At 38.4% G+C, this 12,555-nt stretch overlaps 1 protein-coding gene across 10 annotated transcripts in view; it reads left to right on the forward strand.

The window, feature by feature from the left end:
- The window catches only part of MPHOSPH9 (M-phase phosphoprotein 9), a 43,859-nt gene that overhangs the window by 8,688 nt on the left and 22,616 nt on the right, over positions 1 to 12,555 (forward strand). For 7 of the 10 annotated variants that reach the window (XM_077920819.1, XM_077920824.1, XM_077920821.1 and 4 more), the window contains 6 exons: positions 721 to 868; positions 2,843 to 2,932; positions 5,849 to 6,366; positions 9,394 to 9,517; positions 10,124 to 10,217; positions 11,977 to 12,080. In XM_077920819.1, coding sequence (XP_077776945.1) covers positions 721 to 868; positions 2,843 to 2,932; positions 5,849 to 6,366; positions 9,394 to 9,517; positions 10,124 to 10,217; positions 11,977 to 12,080 — 1,078 coding nt within the window. Of the gene's footprint in view, positions 1 to 720; positions 869 to 2,842; positions 2,933 to 3,948; positions 4,038 to 4,478; positions 4,512 to 5,848; positions 6,367 to 9,393; positions 9,518 to 10,123; positions 10,218 to 11,976; positions 12,081 to 12,555 lie in introns of those variants that run through there. The other 3 variants (XM_077920825.1, XM_077920826.1, XM_077920827.1) reach the window with 3 other exon arrangements.

The following is a 12,555-nucleotide window of genomic DNA, read 5'->3' on the forward strand; positions in this document are numbered from 1 at the left end:
ATATCTCTTGTCACCATTATTTGTCTTGGATGCCCTTTCCAAGGAGGTTAGTTTAGGTACAGAGATCTGCCCTATATTTTCTGCTGTGAAGAATTGGAGCGGTGTGTGAGGGAAAACTCAATGGGAAGAGATCTTCTTAAGTAGTTCTGTCTCATGAATTTCATTGGAATGTGTGTGTCCCTAGTTATGTCTGAACCACACTGGTCTCACTAAAGACTAGTTTGCTAATGAAGTCACACTATTGGATATTAATACAGTAGTACCTCAGGTTACATACGCTTCAGGTTACAGACTCCACTAACCCAGAAATAGTGCTTCAGGTTAAGAACTTTGCTTCAGGATGAGAACAGAAATCGTGCTCTGGCGGTACAGCAGCAGCAGGAGGCCCCATTAGCTAAAGTGGTGCTTCAGTTTAAGAACAGTTTCAGGTTAAGTACTCTGGAACGAATTAAGTACTTAACCTGAGGTACAACTGTAACATAGTAATAATTGTACTTTTTGAGTTCTATACACTCATTCTCATTGATGAGACAGTTATTTTCACTGAGTTTAACAACTTTCTTGTCAAGGTTTGGAAATTCTTTACCTCTTTGTAAGTGTTTCCTGTGGTCTGTTCTTTTTTGTTTTCAGCACAAAGCAGTTATGCTGCTAGCATAATACTATAGAGACGGCTTTGTCTGGCATTTGGCATAATAAATAATTCACTTATTTTTTCTTCAGCACCAGCAGTCCCTTCTCAAACCCAAATGGCATCTCCAGTTTCTCAGGGAAAACCATCCCTCCTGTAATACATTGTGATGTTGGTCCTTCTTCCTTCATGCAAAACGCTCAATGGAATAGTGACTCGGAACTATTGAAAAACTGTGAGGTAGGTAACGTTCTTTTCTCAGTGATCAAGAACATTTAAACATTTTTTAAAAATCTTACAAAAGCATCGTGTTATGAAAAATTGTAAGAGTCTATACTGCGATTGTAGGGGGAAAGTATGTAACTCTATTAATTTGCAGTGAACACAATCTCCAGGACTGGTTTGAATCTCACATTGAAGCATAGTTTTGGGGAAAAAGTAAGTTTTAATGTGAACGCAAAGCATGCTAATGCACACTGCTCAAAACCCCTGTCCCTGCCATTGCACCCCAGGAAATAAGCCAGACTCTAGCTTCTTGTGATGCCCAATGCTTGAAGTTTTCCCCTCCAAATACACTCAGGGTCTGCTCTCTTTTTTTCTCTCTTTTTTCTTTTTTAAAAAATTAGTCATTTTTATTTTTCATTCATTACACATCTTTTATTCATAACATTTACTATATATTCCTTTCTCCCACCCCTCCTAGGTTTCCCCCAACTTCCGCTTCTGGTTTGTTTCTCCTTTTACCCACTTTACTGCCTCTTAAAAGAAAAGGCTACTAATAACATATTTATACAATAACATCAAACCTGAAAACATAAAAATAACAATGAATACACCATATTATTTCTCTATCTTCTACACATTTTCTAATACCAACAATGTGAATATTTATTTAAATCCTGCCATCAAGTCTATAGACTTTCTTTGTTTCTGCAAGTATAATATAAATGGTTCCCATTCTTTTCAAAGTCACTGTTGTCTTTTTCTCTTAATCTGTCTGTCATTTTTGCCAGTTCTGTATGGTTCATCAACTTCTCTTGCCATTGTTCTTTAGTTGGCATTTCTCCAGTCTTCCAATTTTCTGTGATCAACATTCTCGCTGCTGTAGTGGCATACATAAATAAAGTTCTCTTTTCTTTCGGTATATCTTGGCCTAAAATACCTAATAGAAAGGCATCTGGTTTTATTACAAAAGTTATTTTCAACATTTTCTTCAATTCATTACATATCATTTCCCAATAAGCTTTTACCTTTTTACAATCCCACCACATATGATAAAACATGCCTTCTGCTTCACACCTCCAGCCCTCTTTCTTTTCATTTTTATACATTTTTGCCAAATTAACCGGTGATATACCATCTATACATCATTTTCATATAATTCTCTCTCAATAATATGCAATCTGTAAATTTCAAATTTACTTTCCACAATTTTATCCAGTCCTGTATCCTGTTATGGCCTATATCTTGCGCCCATTTGAGCATTACCGATTTTACTTCTTCATCCTTAGTTTCCCATTCCAAGAGAATATTATATGCCTTTTTCAATAATTTTGTGTTTTCTTCTATCACTTCCTTTTGGAATTTGGAAACTGAATATGAGAAGCCTTTTTTATTATCCTCTTTAAATATATCCTTTAATTGTCTATGATGCAGCCAGCTTTGTAGATGTTCTTTTATTTCATCACATTCTTTCAATTTTAAGTTTCCCTCTTGTTCAATCAGCAGCTCTCTCTATCTCTCAGCTGATAGAGAACTCAAGGTCTGTTCTCAACTTGTCGCTTCTACCAGTAATTTATTTAGGGAGAAACAAACTGTTAGCCAAGGTTTGAACTTCTCAACAAGCCAGACTCTAACTTGTTTCCTGGCAGTGCAGAGACGGAGGAATAGGCTGAGAATTTTTCAGCAGCATGCAATAGCATGCTGCATATTCACCATTAAACCATGGTTTGTTTTTAATTGGGGAACCTCCAGTCCACAGGTCCAATTAGACTTGTAAGGCCATTTTGGCTAACCCAGTTAACCTACACATGATGACAGGTAAAGAAGTGGCTGGCTTGCAGACACCACTGATTGTCAGGGCTTCCATAGCTCCATACACAGTCCTAGACAGCACGAGAGATTTCATTGTCTGCCTCTACTGTGCTAGATGTAAAACAAAAATGGAAGAAAATGTGTTTTTCATCTTTTTTTCTTTTAATTCATATTTAATAGATCAGGTGGCTGCGATTGTTCCAGCTGGTGGAGAAGCAATGCCAAGAACAAATAGTTGCCCAGCAAAAAGTGTTCTATCATCAGATCCATGTAAGTATTTTGGTTTGCTTGACTGTTTTAAATTGAAGCAGTTTCTCATTAGTGTGAGGTTGGTGTCATTACAGAGGCAAAGACAGCTGTTAGTGATGTGAATGCTTCTTCCTGTGCTTTCCTAGTGCATAAGATGCATGACATGTCCTAAGCTGGCAGAGATGTGTGTGCATAGGTACAGATAAAAATGTTTATAAATGTAACAGCTTTGTGTACAAGCACATACACTCCTGTCAGCCTAGGATACTATTTCATACACCTGTTGAAATTAACTCTTTGAAAGTTTTTATTGCAATATATTTGCTAGTATCTTGAAGTTAGTCAGCCTGATTATTGCACCGTAGAAAATATTCTTGCTTTCTGGTGCATGGGGTTAGCAGTCAATTTTTTTGCAACCATTTTTCTCTCCACTGTGGACCACAGTTCTTCACTTTTTCATTGCTTCTGATTTTTTTTGCCCTTAAGCTAGGGGGAAGTGTGAGCTCCACCTGGTGCACTTTTTAGGCTAATACATGAAGCATTTGATGGCTATCTTCTGGACCATAATTGTGATCCCGTTTTAACTGCTTAACTGTACATAGTTTTAGGTGTCAATGGCTCTATGGAGCATAAAGTAAGATAGGTGTAAAAAGATTTGATATATTTGTTTGTTGGTGTTGGTGTATCTAAAATGAAAACTTAATAAAAAGCATATTCAAAAAACAAACAAACATAGTTTTAGGTGTCAGCAGGTTTGTATGTTTGTGTGTGCGCGCTCGTGCGTGTGCGCGGTAGAGAAACGAATAACTCTTATTCATTTTTGGTGTACTATAAAGAGTTCTTGGTAGCATAGCCTTGACTTTTTTAAAGAAGGAAAGTGATAAAGTGCTTTTGAATTTGCAGTATTCTGAGAGACCAAATGCATGCTTTTGCCACCATGTGGTATATAAAAAGGAATATTTTGTCCTTTACAGTCCTGAATTAAATTTTCTCATCTTGCTATCCCATAATTGCAGGGCATCAGGAGTACAGATCTAGAATAGCTGAGTAGGATGAACTGAGTCTTTAACACCAGAATAAGAGTTCAACTAAATGCCTTTTGGAGAGGTCCTGTTCAAGAGCAGTGGTACGTCTCCAGCCTCAACTCTCTCATTAGCTATGTAGGGCCATATGGAGCTTAGCATGGTATAGCAGCCATTCTAATAATGACTACAAAAGTAGTTCAATTCCTAGGTAACAATTATTTAGACATATGCTCTGCGCTGAACTGAAGACATGTTTCAGCAAACTGTCTTGCTATCTGGGTGACCAGATGCTTGGGATATTTCTACATTTCTTTACTATAATATGTGAAAACTGTTACTTGGCATAAATAATATCTTTATCTCTTAAGTTCAAATTCTCCCTCATGCCTATTTCACAATAAAGTCAGCATATATGAGTCACTTTCATATGTGAAAACTGATATTTGATACATTTAATAGATGTTTCAGTACATTTTTAATATTTATACCCTTTTGGTTACTGTTTTTCCCTTCCATTTCCTGATGGTCCTCTGCACTAATAGTAACCAACAGCTCCTGAAACAAATAACAAAGAGGTATTGTTCTTTTTCATTCTTTTTCCGCCCTTCCTGTTTCCTTCCTCCTTACTTTCTTTTTGTCTTGCATCTTTTTTCATCCATGTTGGTATTTCTTCTCTGTGTTGGGCGTCTACGATCATGTGTTGCTATGGAGAGGCCTGATTGCTCACTGAAGGGTGCTTGCCGGGGTTGCTGGTTTTCAAAACTAACCCGGTGGAAGCGCCGCTGATGCACAAAGTTTGCCTGATCAACACTTGGCATTTCTTATGCAGATTCATTGAAGTTGTTGTGTGTAATTCTGAAAAGCGTTGGTCACACCTGAACACCATTTCTTAGGATGAGAGACTGGTTCTGTATTTTGAGTTTTCTGGAAGATAGAAATGTTCTCATTATTCGTGGCCTTACAGAAACATGTTGGTTACACGTGGCAATCATGCTATATATTAGGCTGAAAACTTAATGGTTGTATTTTAATTTGGCTAATTCCCATGAAGATATGTGTTGTTTTTGGCAATGAGACCACAAAACCTCATATTAAAATTGAACATTTTTTGCTAGGTCTGGTCCAGAAATGTTTTAAAAGATGAGCAGCTTCACTTCTTCTAAGCATTCTATTTTGAAGAATAAATGCAACCATAACTATGCCTGGTGTGGAATATGCTTAATTAAAATTAATGGGTCTTCATTCCGAATTTAGAGACACAATACACATATACCAATCATTGGTCCTGAGCAAACCAGTGGTTTCATTAAACAAGTAATTCCAATTGGAGGCTTGTAGCTGCTATTTGTCTGCTTGGGGAGGTGGATAGAGCTGGGGGAAAGTGGTAGAGATTGGGAATAAGAATTGTGGATATTTTAAATACTATACATGGATTTTGAGGCAGGCTAGCAGGAAAAGCAAATTAGGAGTGGTTAGTGGCATTGCGTCTCTCCAGAATTGCCCATGGATGTGCTATGAGTATCACTGGAAAAGCTGGCTTCCATGGCTTTAAAACTTTACTAATTTTATTTATTAGGTCAACTTTGCAGGGTGAGTAACAATTATTTATGGACATGAAGGTTTCCTTGTTTCATTTAAAGTTGTATGGGATGGACTCTCCCACTCTCCATTTGTTTCTTGTACTTACGGTACCTTTAATATAGTCTTAACCAAGCAACATTGAATGTGCACACGCATGTGTTTTAATGGCAAAAGTGGAACAACTCAGGGTGTTCATTTGTATCCCATAACACATTTCTGCATGTTACGTCTGTAGCTTGGTCTTGTGGAAGTTAAGGTTAAAATAACCCTTGTGTGCAATTTCCATAATTATTTCCAATTTTTATTTTAAATCACATATTTTTATTTGTAGCGCATACAGAATGAAATCAAACACTTGATGAAGCTGCAAAGCCAGAATGTGTGTTCGTGCAAGAAACAAACATCTCAGATCAAATTTGTGAACAGTTCTTCTTCATTAGAAAGTCAAATGGGGTTGCAGTCTGAAACTTTTGAAGAAAATGAGCTCTTTACCAGTCATCTCAAAACCAGTGATCATGAGAGTCATCTGGAAGCTTCGGCCATGCCTCCGGAGTGTCTCACGAATAGTGTTTCAATGAGCAGTGGCTATGGCACATGTTCTGCTGCAGAACTGAGTCCTAGCAAATATAAAGACATTCAGACGTGCATGGAAGACCCAGCGGAGATTACCAAAGGAAAGGAAGGTGCCTCACCAGTGCCGGAAGGTCTAGTTACACCCAGTATTCAGAACACAAGAGAATATACACAAACAGGTGTAGAACATTGTCCATTGCTGAAAAAAGATGATAAAGGTTTTTCTGATGAATTTGAGCATAAGATCGGCGAAGGTCATTGTGGAAAAACAAACTGGTAAGTGGCCAATCTTGGAGTCATTAGGTTTATATTTAGAGTTGGTAAGGTTTTAATATGTCTACTCTGCTTTTAACACAGGCAGTAGTGTTTGGAAAGGTAGTTTCACTACTTGCCTATATATGCCACTCAGCATGCAATTGAGTTTGCTTACGTTAAAATCTAAGATACATTCCTTGCATTTGTGATACCTGATATGCTATCACTGATGTAATGAGGGTGTCTATATTTAAAAATCTTGCTTATTCCCAGGGAAATTTTCAGGCTTTGTTTTGTTTTGTTTTGTTAAATAGGCAGAAATGTTCCTGGCACTTCACATTCCTGGTAGGTGTGTGGCATGTTGCTATTCTGCATTGAAAGTCTACGAGGAGAGAGGTGTTAAAATAACAGGAAGCTTCTTTTTGTTGAGTGAGACCACTGATCTACCTAGGTGAATAGTGTCTATTCTACACTGATTGGCAGTGTGTCTCCAGGGTTTCAGACGGGTCTTTACCAGCCTTACCTGGAGGTGCCAAAGACTGAACCCAGGCTTTTCTGCATGCAAAACATGCACTCTACCACTGAGCTACAGTCTCTCCCCATTTATTTTATTTCATAAAAATTATATACCACTTGATTACAAAAACCTCAAAATGGTTTACAAAAAGTTAAAACAATAAGATCAAGAAAAAATAAACTACATTAAAATATTAAAACAGATTTAAATCACCTCAACTTTCTAAGCGTCTGGATCTGAATGTTTTCAGCAGGAAGCGTACAGTAAAGACTGTATCCCTGCTTGATAGCAATAGGTAGGGAGTTCCAAAGTGGTGTTGCTGCCACACAAAATGATTGAGTTCTTACAAATGTGTAATAGTATAGCCTGCTTCAGTCTAGCACTTTCTTCAAACAGTTTCATCCTCTAAAGCTTTAGAAGTAGCCCAAGCCTGGATTGTGGAGGTTTAAAGACGAAAGGAACTTACTTTTATGTACACCCTGAAGTCTGAGAGGACCTGGTTGAAAAGCAGTTGCTTCAGCTGTAAACTATATAGCAAAGAGAGCATGTTCTGGGTGTGCTTAGCCCTCAGAATTCTTGAGATGAAATATACATTCTGTTGTGAATGAACTGAAATGTGACAATTACATGCTGTCAACCGGATAGTTTAGTATATGCAGTCTGATGCCTTTTTTTTAATGGACAGAATGCCATTATGCCTTCACCTGCACATTATTTCCAAGGAAACAGTGATGGGGACATGTGATTGTTCATTAATTCTATGAAAAAGAAAGAAATTACTAAGCTGACTCACAGGGTCATTATTCTTGATTCATATTTTTTCTATGGCACTTGAGAAAACATCAATTGCATATATACTTGCTTCATTTTAAGCTCTGCTGGCACAGATAACTTAACTGCTGAATGTGGCAACCTAGCCTTTTGATGCTAAAAAGTGGATGTGTGCTCCTAGGATTTGAACGGTCCGCTTGCTAGACCCATTGGATAACTGCCTGATACGACTGAAAGTCCAAATAGGAGGGAAGCGTAAGCTGCAGACTCTAAACATGTTTAAAATGGGCTCTAAATGGGTTTAAACTTAATAATAATAATCTATATGATGGGGTCTTTTAAATACTAGAACTCCAGGTCCTCCAATGAAACTGATTCTCGGTAGGCTCAAGACAGGCGAAAGAAAGTGCTGCTTTGCACAGGGTATTATTAATTTGCAGTGGCAAGATGTGGCAATGGTCACTAGCTGCAAATAGCGTTTTAAAGAAGATTAGGCCAATTCCTGGAGGATAGTTGTATCAGTGGCAATTTAGTCATCATAGATTAAAAAACAAGAGTCGGTGTTGGAGGGCAATAGGGCACTGTGAGGGGAGGGGCAATTGCCCTCCTGGTCTTTTTATGGCCCTTCTCCAAGGCATCTGACTGGCCATTGTTAGAACATCATCCTTGTCTATATAGCCTTAGCCTTAACCTTCAAGCCTTCTCTTCTATGCTTAAGAAATAGGAATATTCAGTGGCCTCATTCACACATCCTGATAAACCATAGTTAACTGTTTATTGTGAATGCACTGGCCCTGACCTCATAGCTCCTCTCTGCTCACACTGGAAGGAAACAAACCATGATGCCTTGCTCTCAACAACAAAAATTCTGTAACTGATGTTTGCTCTTGGCTTTGTTAGTTCGAAGAAGACATACTCATTGGTTTGAACATAACACTAAGCAAGGAGGAGACAAGCAGCTTCAACAATCTACTCTTTCAGACACAGACTTCAGACCTTTTCATTTCCCTAATTCTTTACTGAAAGAGTCTCCTGATTATCTTCTAGTGTTGTGCCATTATTTTATCTGGATTGTTTTTGGTTTATATTTATATTTGGTTTTCTTCACACTCTGATATTTATAGCGTGGTGAAGTTTCTAAAACACATACACTTGTGTTTGTTTGTTTGTTTGTGTGTGTGTGCATGTCTTCACTATGATGCTTAGAGTTTGGGATGCAATTAGTGGGACTTTTGATATTTTTCTACTGATCAGCAGACCTCCCTTGTGACATATTGCTTTTGCTCCCTTTTGTTGGGGTTGCTATATGGCATGGAAGACTATTTTTTATTAAAGAAACAAAATTCCAAAGCCTCCCTTGGTTAAGGTGGAGCTAGTCATTTGTACTTTGGACCTGACCATTGTTTTCTTGAGTCTTTTTACTCATATTCTGCAAGTTCTGTAAGTGTTTCAGTATGGTTAGTTCTTTACAGTTGCCCAGATATTTGAGCTACTGCAGGGTTTGAGTTGCATCATCTCTTCATTTTGGCACAGATCTTATTTTAAATAAATTACAGGATGTCCTGTTGTAGACTCCAGGGAACAATTTCTTTCTTCCCAATATTATTTGTTGAAAACCATTCGGGGGGGGGGGAGGAGTTTGTCCAGTCTCCCCTGCATAAGGCCATAGTACCTTACAGGCTGTAGCATGAAATAGATCTAAAATAAATGTTGCTGGGGCAAACATGTTTCTTTCTCTTTTTCTATTTCCCTTATTGTAGTAAATCTTTAACATCATGGGCTCAAAAGTTAAAGCAAAACCAGCTGAAAAGAACAAATGTGGAGGAAGGGGATATGCATTCTGTGCAAGTAAAAGAGCACTCACAGACTGTAACATTGGAGAATGTAAGTGGACCACCATTCCACCTAAACCCCTTCATTGGAATAGTAAATGTGTATAGGACTGAGCTACATTTTCTTTCTGGGATCCAAAGAGCTACATTTAGATGTGGCCAAGTATATGTGCACATGCCCAACAGTAACCCGCTTTCATCAGTTTTTGAACAGCATTGAGGTTCCTCTCCTCACCCGTTCCTTATTGCAAACTGGTTTTGAAATCCCCACCACTTTCATGTGACGAGTTACAGTTCCCCTGAGCTTCTCTGTAACAAATACAATAGGATTTAATATAATATATGCTCTTGGTGAACATAAGAAGAGTCTCCTGGATCAGGCCAGTGGCCCATCCAGTCTAGCATTCTATTCCCAAGCATGGATAGCCCTCTCCTCCATTAATTTGTCTAATCCTTGTTTAAAGCCATCACTGCCTCCTTGGAGTGAGGTCATAGACCTCAGTGAGAACTTTGGTTAAATGGCTATAGACAATCGCTTGTAAAATATTTTTTTCAATATTTTGTAGTTGATGCTGACTTTTTCTTTTTACTTGATATAATTTATGTAACTTTTTATTGGTCGATAAATCATTGTGTCCCCCCTTTTATGGAATTGTAGACTAATCCTACTGCAGCTGCTCCATCATCATCTTACACTTTTTACCTCAATGAACAAAACGGAAGCCAAATTTCTTTCAGTTCTGGTACTTCAGGTATAGTTAATTGCTTTCTATTTTGCTTTTGTTGTTACTATTTCAAAATTGCAACTAAATGTAAATTGTGTTGTGACTGATTTTGTGTCTGTTTCTCCTTATTTTCGGTGGCTCTGTATGTTGCAGTTTGGTAAGATTAAGAACACAGTCCCAAAAATAAACCCTATACCAGGGGTTGTCAACCTGCTAGGTGGGCAGTAGGGGGTTCTACAGCACAAGCTGAATCCTCCTTCCATCGAGCACTGGTGGGCGGTAAGGAAATTTTACCATAAAGAAAGATGCATTAGTGGACAGTAGGTATAAAAGGGTCGCCTACCCCTGCCCTATACAGTCAGCTTGTGCATGTATAATTTAATAATTTCAACTTTATGCTGTTGATGGCTGGCTGGTTGAAATTGCACAAATTAAAGCACAGATAACAAGATAACGTTTTGCTCAGGGTTTTCCTGGGAACTTCCCAGAGCTCTGTGAGCAAGGTGGAGAGCATGAACGCGTTCTGCCGTACTTGGGAGTGGGAAGAAGACCTGTTTGGTGTTCTGGCTCTGGAAGATAAGGTTGCTTGCATGGGGGCAGTTCCAAGGAGATGGTTTGACTAGACGTGCTTTTGCATATATGTGCCATCTCTGGAACGTAAGCCCCACACAAGGTGCAAGTTGACTGTACCCACTTACCCAGCAGCAAGCACCCTTGAACTAAGTGGGATGTACTTCTGAACAGATATGTATAGGATTGTACTGTAAGGCACTATGCTGCTGTTTTTCTGCTTTTTATAAATATCTATACGATAAACAATGTTGTTCTGTTGAAAGTCCCGTTGTAAGAGCTTGGCCCTGATTTTGGTTTTAATAATAAAAACTTTACCCCATAAACATTGGGAAAGAAGCATATCTCCTGCTATATCTGCAGGGATTGAGATAATTTGGTCCATAGTAACTGTGATTAAGCTAACGTATGACAAATGTATACATATAAATCAGCATAACAGGTTTATGGGGAAATGGGTATTTTTTTATAATGTTCTTGAAACCAAGCCTTATGAGGAATGGCTGAGGGAACTGTGTATGTTGAGCCTGGTAAAGAGGCTGTCACATGAAAACAAGCTTGCTCCATGTGACAGCCTCTTTACCAGGCTCAACATACACAGTTCCCTCAGCCATTCCTCATAAGGCTTGGTTTCCTGATCTTGGTGGCCTTCCTCTGCACACCTTCCAAATAGTAAAACTGGCAAACGACTTTATTTTGCCCCAAGCACAATAAGCTTGGGAGAGTAGGATAAGAGAAAAAACATGAAGAATGCCAGTTGTTTTTAAAATGTAATCCTTTTGTTATAGAATTTATGCCCCATTTTCATAGCAAACGGCTATGATGTTGCTTCTCATGTTGCAAATGTGAGTGAAAAGTGTAAGGAGGCCAACTGTTCTTTATTCAGATTCAATGAACTAGTGTTGCTGTTTAAATCAGGATAAGGAAGGACTGATTTAGATGGAGATAATGTTGAAATATGGTTAAGGACAAATATTCTCATTACATTCTCAGCACTAGTTTCCCCAGAGTTCGCTGCAATATTAATACATTATCTTTAACATTATTTCATGTCAAACCCTATTACTGCTAAAGCTCTGAAGCATAACATTTCAGACATGAGTTTTTCATAATGTTGCGAATTTGCACCCGTAATGTGAAAATCAAAAAAAGTAATGTCAGGCTTCACAGCTCTTTTCTATACAGAAGTAAACTTTGATATATTTCTCCATTTCAGGATTGACATACTGGAAACTAGATGAGAAGGAAACGTACCATACTTTGCCTGAGAACTTCAGAAATGAATTTAGTGCATTTGCAACAAAGATGTCCTCGGACCAGGTATCTTTTGTGTAGTGTTTGCTTTGGTAGTTTAATGCATGTTAGAATGTTTTCCCCCTGTTCAGCCACTGTTGCTGTTTGGATCGGTTGGCAGGTATTTGCCACACAGCCAGTTTATTTAGGGGAGCTGAGAAACAGGCCCCTTTTCTCTCTCCTATTGCTTCAAGGATCTAGGGCATTTGAGAAAGTGGACCGTTGTTCAAGTTGTTGTGGATGGGTGGGTTTGAATTACCTGCTGCAGGGTTAAGGATTGTTTTCAGTAAGAGACATTTGACTCAGGCCCAAAGGCAGAATAAATACGAAAGACTAGGGCCCTGTGGGACTTGACATCTTTCCGCAAGGCCTGCAAGACAGAGCTGTTCTACTAGGCCTTTGGCCAAGGCACAGTCCTTTGGTAATCCTCACAGAACTCTAGCCCAATGGTTGCCATTAATTTGATTTTAAAATGAATTGATTTTAGAATGCTGTGTTACTT

Source organism: Podarcis muralis, chromosome 16 (genome assembly GCF_964188315.1).
Source record: "Podarcis muralis chromosome 16, rPodMur119.hap1.1, whole genome shotgun sequence".
NCBI lineage: Eukaryota > Metazoa > Chordata > Lepidosauria > Squamata > Lacertidae > Podarcis > Podarcis muralis.